The sequence below is a fragment of the Falco naumanni genome, chromosome 9 (assembly GCF_017639655.2).
Source record: "Falco naumanni isolate bFalNau1 chromosome 9, bFalNau1.pat, whole genome shotgun sequence".
Classification (NCBI taxonomy): Eukaryota; Metazoa; Chordata; class Aves; order Falconiformes; family Falconidae; genus Falco; species Falco naumanni.
Genome location: NC_054062.1, coordinates 8,193,649 through 8,219,009, shown reverse-complemented (window position 1 = coordinate 8,219,009; position 25,361 = coordinate 8,193,649). Strand labels below are relative to the sequence as shown.

Below are 25,361 nucleotides of genomic sequence, written 5' to 3'. Positions count from 1 at the left end.
GAAAACCTTGGCGGTCCCTGCGCCCCACCAGCACCCACACAAGGCAGGGATGGGGCTGAATGCTTCAAGGCTGGAGGGGAGGTGCTGGGGGGGGAGGTGTGACCATGTGGGGTGCAGGAGCGTGATGCTGGGTGCAGCAATGGGATGCTGGGTGCAGTGACGGGGCTTTTGGTGCAGCGCTGGGATGCTGGGCGCCGTGATGGGGCTTTGGGTGCAATGATGGGATGCTGGGTGCAGTGACGGGGCTTTGGGTGCAGCGGTGGGATGCTGGGTGCAGTGACGGGGCTTTGGGTGCAGCGGTGGGATGCTGGGTGCAGTGATGGGGCTTTGGGTGCAGCGGTGGGACGCTGGGTGCAGTGATGGAGCTTTGGGTGCAGCGGTGGGATGCTGGGTGCAGTGATGGCGCTTTGGGTGCAGCGGTGGGATGCTGCGTGCAGTGATGGGGCTTTGGGTGCAGCGGTGGGATGCTGGGTGCAGCGGTGGGATGCTGGGTGCATGGCGTTGTGAGAGGAGCATTGCTGCCTTGCTGGGCCTTTGCTTCCTTGTGCTGGGGTTTCCCAACCAGGATTGGTGATCTTCAGGGAAGATTGCTGGGGCTGGGCTTTGGGTTCAGCAAGTGGGTTTCCCACTGTGTAACATTTGTATGCTAATTGCTCCAAACCCCTGGGGAGATAGCTGACCCCATACAGGTGACTGAAGACAGTATTTCCCAGAATTTAGTTAACTCTGGGGCTTGTAGCCAAAAGCAGTGGCTCCCAGCCCCGCCATGAACAGCCCCTGGCCAAGTGGCCATGTGGGTGCCTGCCCCTCTCTGGGCCAGTGTTTGCTGGTGTGAACCGGGGGTCCCGGTGGATGTTGGGGTGAGCGGTGGCAATGCCACAGGGCCCCTGTCCCCACTGCCTTCCAGTCCCCGGTCCCTGCTGCCTTCCGGCAGCTCCTCCTTGCAGCCTGCTCGGGATTGTTTTGCAAGCAGCGTGACAGGATGAGGAGGAAATGTGCCAGGAATGGCTCCATGTCTCCTCTTGGGAGAATTGGAGTCTATTTTTAACCCCCTTTTCCCGCCCCTCCTCCTCCTGCTCCCCCAGGATGGGGGAGCTGCTGGGGTGCCGGCGGACACAGCCCAGCCGCTGCTGCCGGCAGAAAGGTGCCCGCTGGTACCCACGTGGCAGGCGGGCATCTCCCTCCGTGCTGGCACATGCAGGCATCCCAATGGCACGCTGGTGCCCTGGACAGACACACAAAGCACATGTGCAATGCACAAACAAGTTCTCACCACCCCTCTTCGCACCAGGGGAGGTTTAGATTGGATATTAGGAAAATTTTTTTCACTGAAAGGGTGGTCAGGTATTGGCACCAGCTGCCCAGGGAGATGGTAGAATCCCCATCCCTGGAGGTGTTTAAATAATGCGTAGATGTGGTGCTTAGGGACGTGGCTTAGTGCTGGACTTGGCAGTGCGGGGTTAACAGTTGGACTTGAAGATCTCAATGGTCTTTTCCAACCGAAATGATTCTATGATTCTATAACCTGTCCTCCCCACCACTGCAGTGTGCAGGCGCTGCCAGGCACACAGCCCCTCCACGCTCCCCGTGCATGGCCTGTCCCTGCCATGCTGTGATAAATCTGGATTATGCTGCGGCACAGAGGGCATCTGTGGTGGGGTCGCTACCCGTGCATCATCAGCTGGAGCAGAGATGCTGCCTCCGTGGCAGAGTTAGAGCTGGGGTACTGTGGGTGAGCGACCTGGAGGAGGGCAGTGGTGACAGGCTGTCCAGGCAGAAATGCTCTCAGTGTCTTAACACCTGCAGAGGTGCTCCAGCAGAAGGTGGTTTTGAAAGACGGAGGATGCCTTGGGAATTTCAGGGGCAGGTTGAAGAGCAGCCCCTCGAGGGCAGGGTGCGGGGGGCTGCTGCTCAGGGCTTGCTGCGGCCGTATGTCAGAGCCTGTCCTGGATGGGAGACTCAGCCTCGTTTCTCTCTTTCTTCTTTTGCAGATTTCTCCAACCAAGTCAATTCCACGTCCCTGAATTCTCCCACGAGCCGGGGGCCCATGGCCACCCCATCCCTCCACCCGTCCATTGGGCCGGGCATCGGCTCCTCACTGGGCTCCCCGGGCCAGCTCCACTCGCCCATCAGCACCCTGAGCTCGCCGATCAATGGCATGGGACCTCCGTTCTCCGTCATCAGCTCCCCCATGGGCCCGCACTCAATGTCCGTCCCCTCCACCCCTAGCCTGGGATTTGGCACCAGCAGCCCACAGGTAAGGGGAAGGTGGCAGGGTTGTCACTGCTCTCTGTTCGGCTGGGGAGAAGCCACCTCGATGGGTTTCCCAATCCAGAACTGGCTCTGGTCTCCTGGCTGCAAGCCCTGGCTCACTGAGCTGGCAAGCACAGGGAGATAAACCCCAGCGCGGGCAGGCGCCGAAGGGAGGCAAAAAGCAGAAGCACAAGGGGGAAAATAAGCCAGAGGCATCCTGCTGCTCTGGCCAGAGCTGGGTGTCTGCGGCTGCCTTTGGGGCTGCTCTGGGTGGGCTCTCAGGGACCAGCACGGCTGGTCATCCATCCCCTCCCATCATTTGTCCCCTCCAGTCCTGCCCTATTTGTCCCCAAGCTGGGGGTGAAAGGCGAGCAGTGACTACCCCTGGGTCACCCGGGGGCTGGTGTAGCTCTGGCAGGAGCAGAGCCACCCTAGGGCTGTCTGCACCCTGTGCTTCTCCCCTGAGCAGTCCCATCCCCTCCCTGGGAATCGGCATGTCCCCTCCGGGGCCAGCGCGTGGTCCCCATGGCACGGGCCGAGGGGTCCCCTGCCCGCTGCCCCTTTCTCCCTGCAGGGGAAGGGCTAGCATTTGCTGGCTGAAGATTATGTAAAAAACCTCCAACTACAGAGAGATAAGCTCTTTTTAAAAATAGCAAGATCGGGGCGCGTTGGCCAGCCCCTGCCACCTGTTGCTGGCTGCTCGCTCGGTATATGTTTAGTAAAAGGGCAGATTAAGGAATTGGCCACCACCTGCCACTTGCTGCGGGTTTATTTATTCCAAGCCCTCTCTGGGAGTCAAGCACCTGCCGGCACCTTTATTTTTAAATATTGGCCTGATTTATTTCCAGAGATAACAGGTCTTTCTACCCGGGGCTGGGGAGGGCCGTGCCACTGAGTCCCATCCCTGGGGACCCCCAGGCAGCTTCCCCAGGACGCAGCATCCCCATGCCGGCCGGAGAGGCGGCAGCTTTATTTGCCTTTTGATGGGCTTCTGCCATGCAGGATCTGGCCTGTGACCCCCACAGATGGGGGGGGACCTGCACCCTGCAGCCCGATGTGGCTGGATCCCGCTGGGTCCCGCTCCCTGCTGTGGGAGGTGAGTGGGGTGGACACGCCGCATCCCATTCTGTGGCCAAGGGAAGGGGAACTGTAATGGTGCCTGTGAACGGGTGGCCGAAGCAAAATTAGCAGCAAGAACACCAGAATGGTGGGGAAGGAGCTGGAAGGGGGGATGTGAAGCAACACAGGGGTTAGCCACGAGCTGGGGAGGAAAGGGGGAAGGGGTGATGCACCTCCAGCGTCAATTATAAGGTGCGGTTTGCTTTGGGGACCAGTGAGCTGGGGGAACCGAAATAAAGCGGAGCCATAGGGCAGAAAGGGGAATTGAGAGCATGGTCAGATGGTGCTGGGGAATGAGCTAGCAGCGCGGTGGCTCCAGCCCTCAGCACGGTGCAAGTCCCCATCCTCTGTTCAGGGACTTGTCTTAAGTGGTTTTCCTAGAGGTGACAGTTAGGAGGTCTTCAGCCTAATGGCTCTTGCCATCTGTTCCCTGTCTGGGTGCATTAGGTCCCTGTCCCTGCAGCGGGCAGAGACGCCTACCTGGGCCCGTGGAGGAGTGCGGGAGGAGGAGGAGGAGGGTGCAGGCAGGCGGCAGGGTGGGTGCTCAGAGGGGAGCGCAGCCCCCTGCGCCACTGCACCGGTTGGCAAAGCGCTGGGGGTAATGAGGCGTGCGGCCCCCGTCGCTGGGCGGGGATGGCACTGATGGAAGGTGGTTTGAATCAGATGGCAGATGCCACTTGCCATCAGGCCATGCCTCGTTGCCTCCGGAAGGCCAGCAGAGCAGAAGGGCACAGGGCGTGCGAGGTGCGGTGGGTCCTGTGGTGTGGGTCCCCTCCACCCCAGCTCCTGCCAGCACTGGGATGAGAAGGAGCCAGCAGGCTCCCGAAAGCCGGGATGCTGTCCCTCCCGTTTGGTCCAGGGGAGGTGGGGAGCCAGCAGCCCTTGGTGCCAGCGCTGGAGGATGCTCAGGGTGCTCCAAGTGCCCTCCCTCCAGCACTGTGCATTTCCCAGGACCCCCATGATCTCCAAACGCAGCCCCAAAATTAGGGCACGAGGCAGGGTGTCCTGCCATGGGATCCCAGCACCCAGGGAGCGCCCAGGCCCCCTCGGGGAGGGGATGCTGGTGCCCAGCAGGGCAGGAGCCAGCTGAAAGCAGGGGTAGTTTGCAGTGGTGAGCAAGGTCCCAGGCAGACCAGGAGACTAGACCCAGCAGCTCTGCTGCTTACTGGGATTTAACACATGTTTAAACCCTCTTACCTAAAAAATCTGGGTTCAGTAAGAGCTGAAAGGGAGGGACTTCCCAGGCGGTTTGCAAGGGCGCAGCCACCCCAGGCATTGCTGGCAGCAGCTCGGGGCGCCCGGGGGCGAGTGGGGAGAGATCAGACGCAGGATTAGGCTTTTCCAGAGCCGCTCTCTGCTTTGGCACAATGCTCTTTGTAAGGGTGCCTGGGGGACTGGAGAAGGGGGGTTTATGTTGGGTGGGAGGAGGAATAAAGCTCTGCTTGCCGGTAGGGACAGGAGCTGGTCCTTGGTGCAATGAACTGAGCGGGGAAGGGAGAGGAGCCAGGGAGTCTGGGCATCGCTGGGGAAGCAGAGCAGCGGTTCCTCGTCCCTGCTCGCTTGCTGAGCAGAGCTGTGTGCTCCGGAGCAGAAGTGCTGTGCCAAGGCAGGGGGCCGCTGCCTCCCCTTCTGCCTCCTCCCTGCCTGCATGTGCTGCTGGTTTCGCTCGACGGCTGCCAGCGGGGAGGGGAAGGCACGGGGCAGGCGCCGGGGTGGTGTGGGAACCCCAGGGTGCACGTGGTGCTTCTGCTGAGGTTTCGGGCTGGTGGTGCAAGAGGAAACGAAGACTTCCCCCACACCAGCCCAGGGCTGACTCAGCTGCGAGCGAGTCCCCTCATCCTGCTGATGCACGGGGCTGGGGAGGGCGGTGGGACCCCCCACCCTCCTGGGCTGGGGCCAGGGCAGGGCGCAGCGCTTGCCCCGTCTTGCTCTGCCCATCGTCTCCCCCAGATGCTCTCGGGACGGAGTGGGGGGGTGACTCTGTGGGCTGCTGGAGCTGGGGGAAGTGGTAGCAAAAGGCTTATCTTCAGCAGGCAGCTGATGGCCTCTGCCCTCGCTCCGGTGTGGCAGCGGCCAGCGATGCAGCACGACAGGAGCCATAGCCACCAGCTGCACCTGGGAAACGGCTCCCTTTCCCAGGAAGGGGCGCTGGGAGGAATTGCTGGAGCCGGTGACCCATGGAGGATGTGCTGCAGCAGTGCCAGCAGCCCCCGCTCGCAGGGTAGCACAGAGGGAGGCTCTGTGCCTGGGCTGCCGCTCGCCCCTCGCCTCTCTGCCCTGTCGCAGCGTAACCGAACAGCAGCTAAAGCCCAGGAGCATATCCCTTGGTGGCACCAGGTCCCGGCTGCTTTTGATTCATCAGCTGGCAGAGACAGGGCAGGAGAGGGAAGCAGATCCATCGCATTTCTCTAGGGTGGGTTTACCTTGCTGTGTTCTGTGGTTATTAGTCATCTGCCTGCCAAATATTCCCCACAAGCCTGGAGACTTTAAAGCCAGAGGAACGGCTGCTCTGCTCTAATTGACAGATCACAAGCCCTGGGACTTCCCTGAATTAATTTGTGACAAGTGCAATTGCTGAGTATCTCTATTAGGGTAGAGAAACGCAACAAACAGGAGCACAAATCCTGTGTATCCAACCTGAAATTAGAAGCTGGCAGGGATGGAGGCTGTGTGACAGTCCCTGGCAGGCTGGTCCCCAGCAGGACAGCCGCAGCCATCCTGGCTGGGGCTGCATCGGAGCTGAGCCAGCCTGGCACCCCCCAGCCTGGCACCCCCTCCGCCCCCAGACCTCCTTGAACCTGCCCTGGGCCGGGCAGGGTTGCTGTGAGCTTGTTGCCTTTATCAAGATGGGTCGATCTTACATCTTCGTGCCTCAGTTTCCCTTTGGACGCAGGGGGATAACAGCCCTGCCCTGCTGCACAGAGCAATGTGGGAATCAGCCTGGGAATCCTTTGCTCAATACCAGCGCGATGGGGCCATACCAGCACCCAGCTTCCACCCAGTTCTCTGCTTTCTCCACCAACTGCTGGGGCCTGAGCGCAGCGGGGAGGGAAGGAGAGGCGTGTGGAGAGGCTGCCGCAAGGCTGGAGGCTGCAGGGAAGCATCCCACCCAAGCCAGCTCGAGAAAGCCAGGCCCCATTGCGTCTGGGATCTGTTTCTTTGCTGTGAAGCTTTCCTTTGGAGACATAATGCTGAAAGGGTATCTATAAACTGCAGAGCTAAGGCACGAGCGTCCTGGCCTTCATCATCCATGTAAGCACTCGCTCCCAGCCAGCAGCTCTCCCACAAACCATCACTGCAAATAATCCTGCTGCCAGCTCAGAGCCGCACCGGCTTTTACGCCAGGGCAGCGGATGAGCGCTTGTGCCTTTGGTCTCTGGACTCATGTGCCCAAATCCTCCTCTTGGTTCAGCTTTGTGGGTGGGTGTTCTAAGCAGTACTTGTCCCCATTGGAAGCCTGTCCTCTGCCTGGCCCTCCTGCCCCATGTCTGAGTGCACAGGCAAGCCCTGCTGCAGAGCTGGCTCGGCCCCGCACCAGTGTGCCCCAGTTCCCCGCTGAGCACTGTGCTTCTGTCTTGGCAGCTCAACTCGCCCATGAACTCGGTCAGCAGCACAGAAGACATTAAGCCACCCCTGGGGCTCAACGGAGTCCTCAAAGTGCCAGCACATCCCTCAGGAACGATGGCCTCCTTCACCAAGCACATATGTGCCATCTGCGGGGACAGATCTTCAGGTAAGGCTGGTGGCGAGGGTTTGCCTGGCTCCCTGCAGCACAGCGGGCGCAGGTGGGGACTCTCCGTCAGGAGAGGAGCCCCCGTGCCCTCAGAGGAGGGGATGAAAAGTCCCTGAAGGACCAGTGTCCCCAGCCCATCTGGTTTGGGGCAGGCTCTGAGCCGAGCTGGGAGACCCCAGGTCTGTGCTCAGCAGTGGTGTTATATCCTGAGCCCTGAGCTGCACAGCCCGTCTGAAAACAAGGCGTTAGTGAGCATCCCTCTCCCTACTCATCCTTTGATCCACAGTGGTATTGTCACTTAGTGCCAGATAAAAAGATGTGCTTCACATGGTGTCTCTCCACTGGGAGATAAAGAAGTGCTAATTCCCTTTATTCTCATGCTGTTTTAAAAGCTTTCTGCTCCAGAAGTGCTCTGGTTGACTAGTTTGTGAGGACCCTGGGGACATCTCCTGCGCCTGTCAGGCTCCGGAGCTGCAAGAGGAGGGTGGGTGCGTGGTGCAGAGCAGGCTGGGTTGTGTGCCTGGTGTGAGGAGTCCGATGGGTCGCAGCGGGGACAGGGGAGCCCCCCTGTTTCACTGCTGCACTGCCTTGCCCCTGATGTATGGCTAAAGAATGGCGAGGGCTTTTCCTGGATATAAACCAGGTTGTAGCCCATGGAGGGCATTCTCATTTTATGGAAGTCAAGTCAAGGCGAAGCCACTGTGCTTTAGCTCCTGCTCACAGCTCCAAGAATCCTCTGCTTCCCCCAGACACAGCCGGGCAAGACCCTGGGAAGACCTGCTGGTCTTTGTGGTGAGGGAGACAAAGCAGGGAAGTGGGGGCACCTGGGACACTCGGTGGGTCCTTTTAACCTGGGTTGCATCCCCCCCACAGGTAAACATTACGGGGTTTACAGCTGCGAGGGCTGCAAAGGCTTCTTCAAGCGCACGGTGCGGAAAGACCTCACCTACACCTGCCGCGACAACAAGGACTGCTTGATCGACAAGCGCCAGCGCAACCGCTGCCAGTACTGCCGCTATCAGAAGTGTCTTGCGATGGGGATGAAGCGAGAAGGTAAGGCAGAGGGAGCCTGGCCCGCCCGAGCACCCACGGGTGCTGCCGGTACTTTTCCTTCATGAGGAGGCTCCAGCAGGGTCATGGTTGGCACCGTGGCAGCACCATGTGCACCAGAGCCAGCGTGAGCCTTGCCGAGGGCTGCCTGTGCCGAGGTGCCAAAAATGCACGTGTCTCTTTGATATTTTGCTTTTGCGCCACAGCCAGAGCCTCTAATGGGCTCAAAACCAGCACTGAGTCCCAGAGTGGTACCCAGATGATGGATGGTTGCACATTAGTAAATGAGCCAGCGCCCAGAGGCACTGAGCACAGCACTGGGGAGCGGGGGGTGGTGGGATGGGTGGGCAATGAAAGCAGGTGGTGCTCCCAAGGTCGTTTGCTGCCCTGGAATTTGTACTCCCTGTTTTGCACCGGCAGCCACGTGTCGGGAGCAGCGATAACAAATACTGTGAGCTCTTCCCTTTCCCTGCAGAGCCCCATCAAACAGAGGTGCGAAAGCTGTCGGGGCTGAGTGCATTTCAGGTGACAAATGCTGCCACCTGGCCTGGCCCTTCTTTCTCTGCGCAGCACAGGATGTCGCATCCTGGAGAAGTGGAGCTGATTAGGGGACGCTGGCAAGATAAAGATGACGTTTAATTTACTGGTTACTAATCAGTGTGCTGCCAGGGAGGTGAGAGGCTCCTGTGTGCATCCCAGCTGCGTGCTGTTTGTAGTGTACGGCTTGCTCAGGAGGGGCAGGGAAATTCAGTGAGTTATCATCCTTCTTGTCTAAGTCTGCTGCTCGGGCACCAGTGCTGAGCACTGGCTGTTCTAAGTAGTGTGCCCTAGCAGTAGCAATACTGGATTTTTCCTCACTGGGAAGAAGAAAGAAATTCAGTCTTCTGAAAGATATCTTTTCCCTTACTAGAATTTAAATGTAGGCTCTAAAACCTCCCTGGCAGTGCCTCTTGTAAATGCTTTTTTGAAATGCTAGCTGCATCTGTTTTAAACTGCTGGCAGAACAGGCTTTTACCAGACATGACGTGAAAATGACCCCATGGTGCTGCTCAGTTCTCTGCTGCCTTCTCCCCTTACATCTTCAGAGCCACGCTCACCTCCCTGCCTGACCGATAAACCTGTCCCTCTGCTGAGTGGCTCTGGTTGCGTGAGCAGCGCTTCAGCCCGGTCTCTTTGAAGAGCACTTAGTCTTGTCTGGAGCATTGATTAAGTAGGGCAGCACCGAGTGTTGAGCAGACCCTGCCACGCTCAATTTACGGGTTACCTAAGGACCCACGACGCGCAGACGCTTCAAAAATGTCAAAGCTGTCTCTGCTCGAGGTGTGGGGGAATTGCAGCAGGATCCCCTTGGCCCTGCAGGGCTGAACCCTCTGGTGCTCAAAAATGAAGCTGAACCCTTTGGTGCTCAAAAATGAAGCTGTCCGTCCCACCAGACCTGTAGGCTTAAATGGAGAGACTGAGACATTCAGAAAATGCCTCTAAAGAAGAGTGGTGCGGTGTGTGAGGGGCTGGCATTGCCCTGGCTGCTTTGCAGATGGGCAGAGCCGTGGAGCGTACTGGATCCAGCGGGAGATGTGCGGCAGGAGGAGGGAAGTCTGATCTCCTGCTGGGGGAGACTCCGGTGACTAAAAAGAAGCCAAGAAGTCTCCTGTGTGTTCAGCAGCAGCGCTTGCTTCTCAGGGGAGCAATGCAGGTGTCGGTGATGCGGAGCATCCCATTACACCGGCATTGCCTCGTGCTGGTGGCTGGAGACCCGTTTTCCTCCCAGACCCCTAAAACATCTCAGCCAGCCTCTGTAGGGAAGGGAACACCAGCAGCAATGCTTTAACGCCATAGCCTGCCCTGACACCCTGCCATCGGGTACCTGCACCGTGCCTACCGTTAACGGTGATTGCACGGGCAGCACCGCTAAAATTATAGGGCCATTAATTAATTTCTAAATGGTGGTGGAATTCCCCAGGGAGCGCGTACGGTATGAGGACTCTATTAATTCATCTTGATTAACATTATCACAATGAATACCAAATGAATTCATAACGGATCAGCCAATTATTTAAAAGTGTGACAGATGGGATCTTTGTAACTCTAGAAGTGCACTCAGGCGATGCTGGCTGATCTTCTGATGCTGGCGCTGCATGAGGACAGCTTTGGAGAAGGGCAGAAAGCCAGCACGTTGGCCATCAGTAGATGTTTGCGGTATAGTCCCCATGTAGGGAAAGCTGGAGTGACTCCCCCAGTCCCCAAGTGCTTTCTTGTTATAAACCTAAAAATTCAGTGTCTCATGGCAGGTTTGGGGATGTCCTCATGTTGCCCTAGACCTGAAAGTGGGAAGTTGGATCTTGCTGAGCTTTGGTTTTGAGCAGCTCTTGAGTTTCATGTGTGATAGATTTGTCAGAAAAAGGTCTCCTTCCCAACGCATCCATCCCAGCTCACTGCTGCTGCCCATCCAGTTTGCCAGCCAGGAGCGAACTGCCATACCAGTCCCACTGCCCCCCCATCACCTCTGTCTTGGGGAACAGTTTTGGGCTAAATCCTGCACTGCTAATTACTATTGCCTAACTACTCACAACATAGCCGGCTTTTTCTCCTCTAGTGTAAATGCCTAGTGTTGCATCTTTCAAGTAACAGAGCTGGGGTAATGGGCCTCAGTTCCCTAAAAAATATCTTGCTCTGGAGACCTAATTTATAGCTACATAAAGGCATGGCAGATTCCTGCTAAAGAAGTCTCTCTCCTGTAGCCCAAAGGTATTTGTATGTCATGGAAATACAGTAAACCTCTCTAAACGAAATACTAACTGGTGAGAGAGTAACTGTTAAAGGCATCCTGCATGGTGCTGAGCAGTGCTGCGACCTGCAGAGCGAAGCTGAGAAGAAGAGGGGTGAGGGCCACATTCATCCCCCAAACCCTGTGCTAGAAGGGTAAAAGGAAAGGCTCTTTTACCTAGCTAAGGAATTGGCTTAAAGGAGTAAAATCAACAGGACCTCGTGGGCAGCTGGTGGAGCTCTGGAGGGGTTTGATCCTGACACCTGGGGCATCTCCAGGTGAACGTGCCAAGAGCAGAGCCGGAGGGATGGACCTTGAGCGTGTGCTCCAGGAAGGAGCCTGGCCAGGGCAGGCGAGGCAGGGTACCGGGGCGGCGAGAGGCAGAGGGTGGCCGTGGGGTGCTGCTGGAAGGGCCGTGAGACTTGGCTTAAAGGGGTGAAAGCCTGTGGAAACGGAGGATTCCTTCTGGGGCGTGCATCTCTTCTTGCTGCTCCCTGCTACAAGCATTTAAGATAGATCCTGACACTGTTCCCGGTGAGTGAGCCTCACGGACTCTGAGGTACTGCAGCTATAATATAATAAATAAGCAACTGGGAACATTTTTCCCCTGTGAATTACTGCCAGCTGTGCGAGGCTTTGGTTTTTGTACTCTGTCTCCCACTAAATACCGGATAGTCAACAAAATTAAGATTACCATCAGGGACCTTGACGAATGCAGGGATTATTATTGTGGGGGTGGCTGTTTGCATCCAGAAGCAAAACTCTTCTCTGCTTGATCTGTTACTCATTAGGGTCTAAGGTGTCCGTATATCAGCAGCCTTACATTTTAAAGGGAAAAAGTGGAAATTGCCTGTGAGTTAGGGAGGCGGAGGTCTTGTGAAGAGGTGGGAATAAACACTGGAGGGTCTTGGGATGAAGCCGTCGTGCGTGCAGTGCTGTTGGCTGGGGGTAATTTCAGAGGTGAAGGGGGTCATTGGAGAGTACAGACCCTGTGGCCTGGCGTTGCAGCGCGCCGCTCTCTCGTGTGACGAGGTCCCGGCCCCACCATTGCTGGCGACGCCGCCGGATCGCACAGCGAGCAGGAAATACCAGCGCGGAGCCCTTTCTCATGCTCCTGCCGGCCGCCCTTGGACGGCTCACAAGGAGCAGACGTTGGGAACCGGCACAGCCCGGCCCCGCTCCATCTCCCGTCTCTCCTTCCCCCAGCGCTGCCTCCGGATGCGAGCGGCTCCTCACGTGAGCCAGACTGTCTCCGCAGGACCTGCTGGGCTGCCCAGTTTGGTAACTGGGCTTCCACTTGCTGAGTTGGAGGGTGCAGCCCGAGCATGCTGTGGGGCACTGACGGCAGCGTTTGGTGCCAGCTAGGTAAAATGGATGTTGAACATCTCTGCCGGGAAGCCTGTAGTCCATCTGGAGGCCAGAAGGCTGTCCTCCCCCAGCGGCTGCAGCTTGGGCTGTATAAATGACTCCCAAGATCATTCCTAAATCCAGGCGCAGATGCCGTAACGGCTGTGGCCAGGGTACGGCATGGCTGCAGCTTGCTTCTGTCAGCTGCCCTGACACGGTCCAGGGCCATGCTTTGAGGATTCAGGACATCTTCTGTCCAGTTGCGTGCCTGATCTCTTAACGTCAAGGCTTGGTTAAACTTCACAGCCTGAAATAGTTCTTCCTCTTCCCCTATGTCTGTGGGTTGCTTTTCCCGCTCTCGCTTGCACTGCTGAGGGATCTGACTTGCAGCATCGCAGGGAGCGACTCAAGTCTGCGGCTTGGAGACCTCCACGTGTCCCTGGGGAGCTGCTCAGAGACATCACTTGGTCGAGAGGGACTGAAGTTTCCCCTTGTTTTAACCCAGAGTGACTCAGAGCTCAGCTCCTGCACTAGCACAGCAGTCACCGAGCTGTGCCTGATCTCCCTGCCATGTGCATCCCACCTGCACCCCCAGAGCTGGAGCCATCTCGGCTCTCAGAGCATCTCTTGGGACCAACAGGAGTCTGGGGAGAATGACCACGAATTCAGGTCTCCAACCCACTGTCTGAATGAACATGAAACCAGGAAAGTAGCCATACCCTAGTAAAGTAAAGTAAAGGCAGAGTTCAAGAGCACAGTTATTTTTAGTAATAATTTTGGAATGGAAAATGTCTTTTGGCTTAATGAGCTTGTTTCTTACATCCTTTTAAAGTGCTGCTCTTTAAACCAGCTGGTTAAATGATGGTGGGTTTGTTTGTTGTTTTTAAGGATACTGTTAGGTTGAGAAAAGGGGTTTGGTTTCTGATTTTCTCACCGCTTGAGCAATGTTGCTGTTTGCTTACACTTTGCAGCATCTGGCTTTTGAGAGTGAAGTGAGCTAGCGATTTTTGCGGTTGTTTTCCAGAGCCATTCCTCATACGGACTGATGGCGTACAAAGGTTTCAGTCCACATTTTAATACTCTGAAGTCAGATTTTCTTAGCATCACAGCAGTATTTTGCCCGTCTTATAAAAATGCAGTCTTCACTTGAAAATGTTGGAGAAACTACCACTGTTTATTCCTTGTATCTCAGCTTTTGAGCTTGTTTATAGTAGTAGAAAGCTGCAACTTGGGGGAAAAAAAAAAAAGGAGATACACAAAAGCAAAGCAGAGGAAACATTCTGAATTAGTTTCCTCAGCTATCGTGGCATTTTTGATATAAACAGGTACCTCAGGCATAAGCGCTTCAAGATGCTGAAGATAGCTTCATAAAAAGGCAGCAAAGCCTAATAAATTCCACCACTGGTGAAACGGAAATCCCCAATAACCCTCCACCCAGCACTTCATAAATAAGGCAGCCACCCACTTGTAGGCTCCGAGGAGACTGAGCCGGTTTGGGTCTTGGAGGCCACCAGAGCCTCCGGGTGCTCTGGGAAGATGGTGTGCCCTGGCGATGCAGGGGCATGTCCCCAGAACGCATCCAGGTTGGGGCGGTCTGGAAAGCATCATCACCCGTTTGCTTTGTGGTTCCCTGTGTGTCCTGGGGAATGGCAAGGAGCAAAAGGGATGATTGGAGCATGCTAAGAATGGGAGAGCCAAGGCTAAAAAGTGAATCTTCTGTTCGCCCATGCCTTTCACACTGCTGGAGAACCAGGCTGGGCATCGGTGGCTGCGCCCATACCCAGGAACTCCAGGCGCTGGATCTGTCCTCCAGAGAAAACCCCATTCAGTCCATTTTTTGGTGGGAGCAAATTATCCTTCCCCCCTCCTCCCCCATGAAAAGAAACAAACCTCAGCCAGTCATCCACGCTATTGTTCCTGGAAGGATGGATTTTGTCTCAGAAACAAGCGCTCATCTGTATGAACGCTGGGTAAGTGGTAATTAGGAGCCGCCGTAGCCTCCATGTCTCTCCCAGCAAACAAACAAGCCTGCGATGCTCTAACCCATGGTGGCTCTCACAAACGCCTCTGCCTCCGTGGAAAATCCTGTCCCCTTTGTGCCTCTCCCACCCCTCGTTAACATTCCTCCGGCACAAAAGCACGGTGCCCACTGAGCGTGGCAGTGCCCGTGCCGCGGCGTGGGGGACCCAGCCATCAGTGCCCGCGTTGCATCTATGACCAGGCTTTAAAAACAGAGCGTGCACTTGAAATATTTTTTTTTTCTTTCCTTTTTTTAAATCTAGTTAGTCTGCCGATCGCAGCAGCAGGTTTCTCTCCAGAGCCCAAGGCTTAAAAAGGAAAGAATGTTACCGGAGGACTGGGATTCTGGGCTGTTCACGTGGCTCAAAGAGCACCAAAGGGACTTGGTGACGTGCATCACGAGGCTTGCGGTAAAGTGGCAGGAGTTGGGGATGCTGCAGTGGCGTCTCAGCAGCGTCCTCCAAGTCCTCCCCAGCACCTCAGTGAGCACCTTGTTCTCCAGCAGCTGGAAAGCTTATGACTCCATGGTGGCCTCCTGCACCGGTTGGTTTGGGCGCCGGAGCTAGGTCGGTTGCTCACTTCGCAGTGGACTCATACCTGCTTATTTCACCACGAGCAAAGGCAAGGTGTGCAGTGTTGGTGCACACACCGGCAGAGGATGGATCTGACATTTTTGCACATCAGCCCCTTGGACCCAGGCAGCAGAGGTTCATCTGCAGTCCATGGGATGAGACATTTTGGTTCTTAAAGAGAGGTCACTGAGAAGTGATCTTGACACATGGGGCTCCATATCTTCCTGTACGATGGCCTCAGGAAGTGCAGATGGGCTGGAGAAGCTCAAGATGAAAAATGACAGCAACGGCCTCAGGCAAGTACAGGCCAAATCAAGCAGGATAACACGAGAGCCTCTTCGTCAGGTGCCATGGAAAACACAGGCTTCTGTCCTTGGCTCGGCTGAGACATAGCTGGAGGAGGTGGGGCTGCCTCTCGGAGCTCTTTGACTGCAACATCTTTTTTTCTCCTCAAGTTGATTGCAAGGTTTAAATGCTTCCCTTATGTTAAGGAAATCAGACTAGAAAACTTGTCAACCGTACGAGTCTCCTTGAAGAAAAATAAAAGCATTGGCACAGCCATCAAGCTATCAACACGAGGAGAGAGCGGGGAAGCTCATCCCTGGAAACACGGCGTGGCAGACAGGGCTGGTGTAATGACAGCTTGGGACTGCTTTGCCTCGCAGGAGACTGATTTCTGGTTTGCAGCAAGCAATGTGCCTGGCTCACCTCCTGCATTTAAGATGAATAGACCCACACCATCGATCAAATGCAGTGCCACGCTCATGACCAGAAAAAGTAGCATCACTGGGAACAGCACAGTCCTAAGAGTGAATCTCGTCCAACAGCCTGAGCGGTGAGGTGGAAGGACAAGGACATGGGCTCCTCTCGATGGCTTCCCCGCATCCATCCGAGAGAAGCCTGGTTGCTTGTCCAGACAAGCCCGTTTGCTGAGGCAGCGATTGAGTGCGATGGGAGACAGGAGGGTCGCGCTGGCCTTGCAGAGTCCTCGCCAGCCCTTCCCTCCGCCTGGTGAGCGGCAGCTCAGCCCACAGCAGCGGGGAGGTGTTCTCCAGCCCTTTTCTTCATTATCACCATCTTATTGTAGTGAGAGCAAGACAGCCCAGCTGAGGTTTGGAAAGGTCCTTGCAGGTCATGCCATCAAGTGCCTTGTTATCACAGCGCCCCGTAGTTTATTCCTCTTCCCAAGGTCCTCTTGAGCAGAAGCTTAGCCACCCCGCTGCACAGAAGGGCACGGTGCAGAGGGGGCATCGATGGTGGGCAGGAGACGCGAGCCAGCAGCAGAAACAGGTCCCCTGGACTGCCGCTCTGTGTCCTGTCCTTGCTAGTCCTGCGAAGCATCGCATGTGAGGCAGGAGGGAGAAGCATTCTGTGGCCTCCCTAGAGCTGGGAATATTTATTTTTTCTTAAATATACATTGTGCCACAAGGGAGAATTTGGTTGGAGGAGCCAGTTGCAGAACCCCTCTGTTTTTTCATATTTACAGCTTACATGAAAGGAAGAGAAAAATCCAGTAGAAGCAACAAAACCCAAATGAAATAATGATCTTTGTCTCTAAATTTTACTGTGTTACAGGGATGGAGCACCATCCATCCCGGCGCACAGGACTTCTGGGAAGCCGAGAAGAACAAGGTATTCCCGTTTCAATCTTACCAGACAAGCTGCCATGCAGCTACCACGTTTGTATTTCTCTTTTTTTTTTTTAGGAGATAAATAAAAAACAAAGCCACAAAGAAACCCAGCTTCCAGACCCAATCCATTTGAAAAATGTATTTTTGTTCTCTCCGCTATGGTTTATTGGACTAGTCCCCAGTGGGAGTGGGGAGTGGAGATAAGGTTGTAGGTCTTTATGGTGAGGGGGTCTCCTCACTGCTGAAGATTTTCCTTCACACGAACATCCCATATTGCATGATTTTTTTATTTACTTGTAAAGCTGATCTGCTCGAATGCTTGCTCCTTCTTTCCTTTCCCCAACCCCACCTGCTGTTTCTTCCTACATCTCAAGAAACACAGTCCCCATGCTTTTCTGAAACAGCGATGTGTCCCTCAGCGTCTCTACTAAGGAGCACCAGCGGGTCAGCTCCTCAGCAGGTCTGGGGAGATACCGAGGGCAGTAAATTGCCAGCATCTACCACTGGGCTTATGCCAGTGGAGATCAGAGACCTGGAGGACTCTGCTATGAAGCCGTATGACTGGCAGCTCTTAGACGCTTTTGCTTGCTCCTTGCACCTTGGATGCCCTCTCAGTTCTGCCGAGCTTTTGAAGCACGGGTGGCAAGGGTGGCCGCATCTGCAGGGAAGCCCAGTTCTTGGAACCCACTGAATACAAGAAATGCTGACTGCAAATCCCTGTGCCTTTCAGGACAACGTGTTGGGCTTGCCTCCCCTGGAGCTGTGTGATGCTTCAGGGTGAACCTGAAACTGGGGAAGTGGAGACTTGAAACAGTGGAGATTTGAAACGAATTCAACCTCAGGTTCCTGGACTGGGATCACTTTGGGAGTGCCACGCCTGGAAGAACGAGGTGACAGTAAGATGACCATCGGAGGGGAGTTCATGTGTGCACTGGCAGCTGTGCCCCAAGGGCAGGCACAGAGCTGTTGCAGGAGCGAACCTGTTGCTCACCCGAAGAGTGAAGCTGTTCCCACTTCGTTCCTTGAACTGCCCGTAGGGAGGGAACATAGCATCTACAACTGAGCCAGCATCTAGAGGAGTCGCTGCCTCGCAGGCATCCCTGAAAGCTACATCCAACAGCCAGGGCTGGGCTGGTGTCCTGCATCTTTTCCAAGTGAGGAACAGGTCAGGTTCATAAACACCTGGTAACACGGGTCCTGTGAGCAAGCAGCGACTGACCTTCGTGCGGTACAGCCACCTCATCCCGCAGATGCACACCTCGGCGAAGACCTGCGCACGAAGCAGCTTCTTAGGGGGAAGGGAGGATAACAGTGTCCCTGAGCACAGCGTTGGGAAACGGTCGCTGCTTTGCTTTCCAGGGACAGGGGATGGATGGAGGTCATCCAGGCTGCAGGGGGGTTCATAGGGTGATGCCAGCCTTGTCCTGGCTTTGAAGAGGGTTGTCTGGTCTTGGAAAACAGGGGTAGCAAAGCAGGTAATGCTCTGCCTGGCAAGGGCTTGGTTTATCTTTGGACCTGGACATACTCGGTGAGAATACGCCATCTGCTCTGCCTGGTGTGTCATTGCTGCCGGCGGCCAGCTGGGCAGGGGCGAGTGTCAAGGGTTTTTGTGGGGCTGAGCAGGCTGGGATGAGTCAGCTGTCCACTGACCGGCTCTGCAGCGAGCAGCAGCACCAACTTGCTGGTGTAGCAGCTCAAAGCACAGATGAATAGAAATAACTACTTACGTGTATAATCTCTTTCCATCTGTCTCTTCATCTATCGTTTATATCCCCTAGATTCAGCCTAATCACTAGCCAATGCTGTCGTGATGACCTGTAAGATTCGCTCTCCTATAACCCTTCAAGTGTATCTGATTCTTTACCCCCAAGAATGTGGCTGTTGGTTTTGATGAGGTTGAGATTTGCAGATATAAGGCTTTAAGTAGCCACTATCTCCCCAGACCTCTGCAGGGCTTTCCCACAAATCCCGGTGTCCAGCGAAGTCACTGGTGGCTGAGCAAGAGGATGGGTTTTGGACTAACACTCCTTCCCGGTGGAGCAGTGGAGGTGGTCGATCTCGGAGCAAGGAACCACGCTTTGCACCTTTATCCTTGAGATCTGCTGCGAGTGTGCATCAGGTCTTTGGCATTTAAGTCATTTTATAAAATCCCATTTGTTGAGGGTTTGCCTTTCTCTTAGGCTTTTCTGTTATTTAGTAGGTGTTTTATCTCTTCTAATGTGCCCAAAGGAGTTTTTGGTGCATCTGTGCTGTTGAAGAAGGGTTGGCATTAAGCAAAAATTTCTAGGCTTTTGATGATTGAGAAAGCAGGAGTAGGGGTGGGGGGAGAAATCTAAGGAGGATTTCATGTTGGCCTGAAAAAGTGAAGAATCCCTGCCAGACAGGAGCCAGATGGACAAAAGCCACAACACAAATCTGAGCTTTCGACAGTGGCAGCCCACCTGGCTCCGGCAGACGAGCAGCAAACATTGCATGGGCCTCGGGAGCCTCCGCAGCCCATAAACTTAAGAGCAGTTTGCAAAAAATAACCTCTTGCTTTGTGCGTAACAGCTTTCACATGGAAGGAGCCTGAGCGCTGCTGACGTGCAGCAAACAGCAGCGCTGCCCCGGCGGCCACGGCGGGAGGAGGGCGAGCGGTGGAAACTGGCCCCAGGCTTTCGCGTGCTGGGGTGGAGCTGGGTTAATGGGATCAATGTCCATATAGGACTCTTTGAGCATGTGTCTTAATTTCCTGGGTTTTAAGAAGTAAGGTTTATATTCTAGGTTTTATTCTTGCACTTGGCGGAGAGCTGGTCCCGTTGATTGCCTAAAGAGCCTTATTGTGTTACGGACAGCTCTGATTTCCCTAGAACAATACCTGTGCCCCTGCTGCTTTTTCTTAACGTCGCATAACCAGCTTCAAATTCGGTGGAGAGGTAAAGCGTTAGGATAATTGTCAATAAATAGCAGGCCTTTTACGTTACTGAATGCTTCATTCAGTTCTCAACAAAGAGCTGGATAAGTTCAGGGACTTGTCTGTCATGACCAGTGATGGGAACTCCTGTTGCTTGGGCTGTTCTCAACTTGTTTGAGCTAAAATGCGCTGTGGGAAACAACGGTGTGTGGAAAAGCGTGTGATTTCGGGTATGTGACGTGATGATTGAGAAGGAGATGGTTACCGATGTAACTGTCTGCATTAAGCTACTTTCCAGGTTTAGGGAAAGTGTGTGTGCCGGTTTCAAAGGGAGACCATTAATAATAATGCTATTAGCATCTAATAAGTGTTTTTCATCTATGTACTGCTCAGACATTAACTCATCAGCATGTGACATGCTTCTGGCTAGATTACTCCTACCACACAGGATTCGGGACAGGTCTCTCCTGTCTGTTTAGAAACTGCTGAGAGACAAAGACAGGATGGTGGTTTGCATAGGGTGCCTGCCAGCAGATCCCTGCTCCCAGCGCCTGTCCCACAGTAGCACCGATCTGCCACGGAGCCTCGCGGTGGCCGTTGGCATCACTGCTGGACCAGGGAGTTAGATGCATGACGTGACCTCCACAGAAGTTCAGCACTAACAGGCTCAGAACGTAGCTGAACTCTGGACTTAGGCTTTAAACTGGCTGATTTCTCTTTTCTTTAGGATTCTCTTACGCCATCACTTCGCCCGTCTGTTTTCCTCTCCCGCGGTGACTTGCCGTGTGGCTTCCTTGGCTTTTCATCATTTGCCTTCAACCTTTTTGTTTCTGAGACCTCTCCCTCTGCAGAGAGGAGAGTTTCCCAGCAGGGGAGCGGGAGCCTCCCTCGCCGTGCTCCCAGGGGAGCACACACGGAGCAGCTCCCCCAAACCTCACCCCCCCTCGGACTGTCCAAGCCTGAGACCCACTGACCACACTGGTGGAAAGGTCAGGTGGGAGAACAAGACATCAGATGTCTGTGTGATCCTATAGGTCTGAGGATGCTTTAGGTTGTTGTGGCTAAGGAACACCTGTAGCTCCATGGAGCTTCAGGGTCCCAGCTCAGCCGGTGACACCGTGGCTGGGAGCCCTAGACTGACACTGTCCCTTCTCTGTCCACGTCCAGCTGTCCAGGAGGAGAGGCAGCGAGGGAAGGACCGCAATGAGAATGAGGTGGAATCAACAAGTAGCGCCAACGAGGACATGCCTGTGGAGAAGATCTTGGAAGCTGAACTTGCGGTGGAGCCAAAGACAGAGACATACATTGAAGCAAATATGGGCTTGACGCCGAGCTCGGTAAGGCAGCACTCCCCTTGGCCCCGACCCCATCCCAGGCACTCGGGACAGAGGGGGTGGTGGTGGGGCACCAGGATTGCCCTGGCACTAATACACCAGTGAGCCTAGGTCAGAGAGGGGTTTTCTTAGCAGGAAAGAAACAGAGCTGAGATACGCAACTTAGGTCTGCTGTAGGCGCCGTGGGGGAGCTTAGATGAAAACCTGAGGAAAGCAAACCCCGTGCCCCTGCACAGCCACCAGCATTGGTGCTTGCTGCCTCACAGCCATAGGGAAGGAACAGACGCTGTAAGGCACAGATTAGAAGGGCTTACAGAGAAGACTTACTTCAGTTAACAGCCCTTAGTTCTAAAACGCAGGAAGACGCTCCATGCTCTGAAGAGCTCAGAGTCCAGTCAAGCCAATAAACAGACCTGCGTGGCTGAAGTGCGAAGAGATAAGAGCTGTAAAATCAGGGTGTGACTTTTCAGATGAAAAATTATACAGCTGCTCGGCTCTAAGAAGAGAAAACCTGGGGAAGCTTGCTGAGAAGTTTGCCTTCAAGTTCCTTTCCCCTTTGGAAGCTTGCATTATAACAGGGCCCGCTTGAAGCATCAGGGCTTTAACAGGACTTTGTGTAAACAAGAGATAGCTGACAGGGAAGTAGGAGAAGAGCCAGGAGCTGTAATGAGGGGAACTGTCTTGGTCCCTTCCCTAAGAGATTCCCTTATCAGCAGGTTATAGCCTTGCTTAGAGAAAGCCTCCCTGCAAGGCAGCTGCCTCCAGATGTGGGAGCCAGCCTATCCTCTGAAATTCTGTTTCTAGCATAGACCCTATGCAAAGCCCTCATAAAGGGCCCTGTGGCAGAGAAGGTACTTGCTGCCCAGTCCAGGCAGCATAGGATGCCGTTTCCTTTCCTCAGTAGCCAGCACCCGTTCCCGCGGAAGTACTGGGAATAGAGGAATGCCTCTAAAAGGTAGGGCTGCAGTTGAGGCAACTAATAGAGCGGTAGGGTCAGGAGTGGGGCTAATTACCCCTACGCCTGACTATACCAGGAGGCCTCTGGGGTGCTGAGGGACTGGGAAGCCTCAAAGCAAAGAGATGGAGAGGGAGAGGAAAAAAATAAATTGCCGTGCACCACTGTGCGTGTGCTTTTGGGGCTGGGGTCAGCTGCACACGTTTAATTTCCCACTTGCCCTTCGGCGATGCCTTCTGGCAGGCACGCACATCCCATGGCACGCTGTGTCAGCAGGAGGGGGCACCGCCGCTGCAAGGTGTCATCAGGACTGGGGAGGGAATAAATTACCCCAGTACCCTGGTAGCTGTTGCCAGCCTTGCTGCTGGGGAGGCTGCTGGAGCGGGGAGCATCTCCTGGCTGCCTAGCAGTCCTTCAGGGGGGCACGGAGGTACAGCTGGGGCTGCACCAGTGCAGGCTGGCTAACCCGGAGAGCAGGACTGTACACTGAAATATCCCTCTGCGTTTCCTATTGCTCTGTGCTAGGTGTCTGTGAGGCTGAGATGATGAAATGCAGCTATTTCTAGCAAGTGGAAGGACTCTGCAGTATATATTTGCTGCTACAATAATACTTTATGTCTTTCTTTATATGAGGTTTGGAGGGTTGAGCCAAAAATACCTAATCTGGCAGGGCTTGACAGGAGATCTCAGAGTCAGGCCACTCCTTGTTGGAGTCTTAAGTCTTGAATGCCTCTATGGGATGTTCTTTTTGGCCTTTACCTGTAAGGATGCTATGACCGACTTGCTAGGTGAGGCTTTCCAGTGCCTAAGGCTTCCTGCTACAGACAGAGCCAAATCCTCGTTGAAACTCTCCAGAAGCAGGTACAGGGCCAGGGTGCTCACCTGCATTTGAGAGCCCCGTTGCACCTGCAGACAGCGCTGCCCTCCAGCCGTAGGGTCCCAGCTCCGTGAAGCTGCAAGGGGCTTTTTTTTGGAGGAGGCAGCTCGTGGTTAGCGAGGGGCTGGTAGAGGCTCTGACGGCTATCAGGATTAAAAATACTTCAGGGGAGTTGTATCCAGCATTGTGCTGACTTGAAAACAAACCCCAGAGAGCAAGCTGAAATAAATGGCTTCGTCTGGCACTGCATCTCCTCAGTCTCTTGTAGCAAATTGAAAGCTGGTTCCTGCATAATTCAACACGCATTACTGTGAACAAGGATGTGTGTTGCATCTAAATAGAAGCAGGAGGCTTGTTGAAATGCCCTATTATTGTCAAGCGGCTTCTGTCGATGGGGTGACATTTGTAGCGGGTTTAGCAGATGTATGAGATCAGCAGCTCGCAGTGACGAGGCCACTGGATGAGGTGAGGGAAGACGGAAGACCGAGGAGCTGCCCTCCTCCCGGCCCTCCCCAGAGAGCTCCTGTGATGGAGAGGCAGACAAATTCAGTCCCTAATAGACACAGGGTGAAGCGCAAGCTGTTTCCTATTAGCCTGGTATGTTGGGTCCTTCCATTTGTGCCCCTGCACACCTTAGCTCATCTGCATTGAGCTGCCAGTGACCTGGAGGGCTCCAGCTCTTGCAAGGACATTTCCACTGAGTTAACACCCTCCTCTCCCAGATGCTCTCCAGTCAGTGACTGTCACCTTGTGCCGTGGTCCCCTGGCTGCTCTGAGAGCAGAGGTCCTAACTCTAGTTGAGGGAGGTCCCTCTGCTTTGCCAGGTTGGCACTGGCACTGGGTTTTCCACCTGGGACAGGATGGGACCCAACTGTGAGGCTTCAGCACAGTCATCAGAGCTGGTAAAAGGGGAGGGCAGGGGGGCGGCAGCCCATGAGCTGTTCCAGCAGCCCTGGTATCTAAACACATTGCTGACAAAGTGTGCGCTCTGAGGCTGGGTATGGGACCCGGGAGGGGATCTCTGTCCCCCGGTCAGTCTATCTGATGGACACCAGAGAGGATGGGGTACATTCACGGTTTGAAGCCCGTGATGGGAAGAGTACAGCGGGCTGCGATCCTTGTGGGTGGCGCAGACAGGATGGGGAAGGATGCTGAGCCAGGCAGAAAGCAGCTAAGACAGGCGGATCTGCCCTTGCAGATCTGCTCTCCTTCTGCCTTGGGTGGTAGGAGAGTGCCAAGACTCAGCGTTTTGACGACCATCACTAAAACACTTGCTTAAAGTAATTGCACTGGTGAGCCCCTGATAACAGCTCTTCAGCCGCTGCAAATAACTGCTAATTGAGACAGTTGTCTGGCTGCTGGCCGTGGCAAAGGCGATAAACCCTTTGCGAGGTTCCCACAAACTGTAAATGAGCACGGCTGCAGGATTCCTCTGCACTGTGTTGTGTGTCCCAGGAACCCCCAGACCCCCTGTGATCCCCATTCCTTGGGAGCTGGAGACTGCTGTGCCCAGGCCGTACAACCGGGCACGAGGATGGGTTTGCCGCTGCCCCACGTCCCGGGCAGCCACAAAGCTGGGCACCTGCAGCGTAAGCACCACCTCGGATGGGCTCCCAGCCACTGAAAGGCAAAGCCTGTAACTGAGAGGTGTTATCCCCATTACCTCTTAATTGGCCTTTGAATGTCTGGTTTCAAGTCACCATCTTCTGGAAGATGTCTCCAAGCTCTGGTTTTCCAGAAGGATCAGGTGCCCACATGTCCTTTCATTCTGTCACACTCCGGCACCGTGCCCTTGCTATTTACTGCAGGAGGGGATTTGCTTTCCATGCACGGGGAGGGTTTCTAGCATCACTTTGCAGATCCCCTCCTGGAGACAGGCAGGGCCCTTTCATCCTGCAGGGATGATACTTTTAGCTGCCTCTCAAGCTAAGGTGATTTAAGTTCTGCCAGGAAGCGCTGTGGTGGTTCCAGGAACTGCCATCTGAGGTGTAATTAAAGGCTGGGCCCCTCGCTGAGGCTTTGTACGAAGCGCCGAAGGCTGGGTACAGCTTGTGCTGCCTGCAGAGCACCAGCGGTACAGCCTGGGCTGGGGGACCCAGAGCCTGGCTTGCTGCATCAGGGTGAGTCCTAGGGACAGTGACAGCCTGCCCTGATAAAAGCTTTGGCAACATCTGACTTTCCTAAAATACCCTTTTCGTGGGGCCGTGCAGGCACTTGTTGCTTCATAGGGCCAGTTCTGCTGGAGCGTGGAGTTTCCCGTAAGTCATGTCCCTCGCTGGGGCGTGCAGGGATCCATCCCCATCCCGCCCCCGTGGGAGCTGGGAGCCCTGGGTTCTCCACCTGGCTGCTCCAGCTTGTTGAGCAAACTTGAACTTGGTGATGTGCCTGTAGCCTGGGCCATGGGTGACCCTTCCTGCAGATGCCTCGGGTTGCTGACGTTCCCTGTGTTTTCAGTGAGACACTTCACCCTGCGAAGCCCCTCCTCATGCCCAGTTCAGGTTGTCCAGAGAGAAACCCCATCTTCTCTCCTTCTCCCAGGGAAAAAGCCCAGTCCCTGCCCACATCTCTTTCCCCAGGGCAGAGCCCCGTCTCCCTTGGAGTGACTTCTCTGCCCTTGTACCCCTCCGGGAGCGGCTGGAGATGGGCAGAGCAAGGAGGGAAAATCCCCGTAGCGATGCTCCCCACTCCTCAGCTGCGCCGCTGAACACGAGCCCACTCCCATCCATCTCTGCAAGCAACAGGTGAAAATACTTCGAAGGCGGGTGCCCCTCAGCTTGCCAGATGCTGGTTATTTTAAGCCTGGAGAACAGGAGA

At 54.9% G+C, this 25,361-nt stretch overlaps 1 protein-coding gene across 5 annotated transcripts in view; it reads left to right on the top strand.

Annotated features, from left to right (window-relative positions):
* RXRA (retinoid X receptor alpha) overlaps positions 1-25,361 on the top strand; it is a 119,702-nt gene that overhangs the window by 76,423 nt on the left and 17,918 nt on the right. For 4 of the 5 annotated variants that reach the window (XM_040605669.1, XM_040605668.1, XM_040605670.1 and 1 more), the window contains exons 2-6: positions 1,992-2,257; positions 6,955-7,105; positions 7,979-8,158; positions 16,433-16,489; positions 20,549-20,718. In XM_040605669.1, coding sequence (XP_040461603.1) covers positions 2,048-2,257; positions 6,955-7,105; positions 7,979-8,158; positions 16,433-16,489; positions 20,549-20,718 — 768 coding nt within the window. In that variant the 5' untranslated portion in view covers positions 1,992-2,047. Of the gene's footprint in view, positions 1-1,991; positions 2,258-6,954; positions 7,106-7,978; positions 8,159-16,432; positions 16,490-20,548; positions 20,719-25,361 lie in introns of those variants that run through there. The other variant, XM_040605671.1, reaches the window with a different exon arrangement.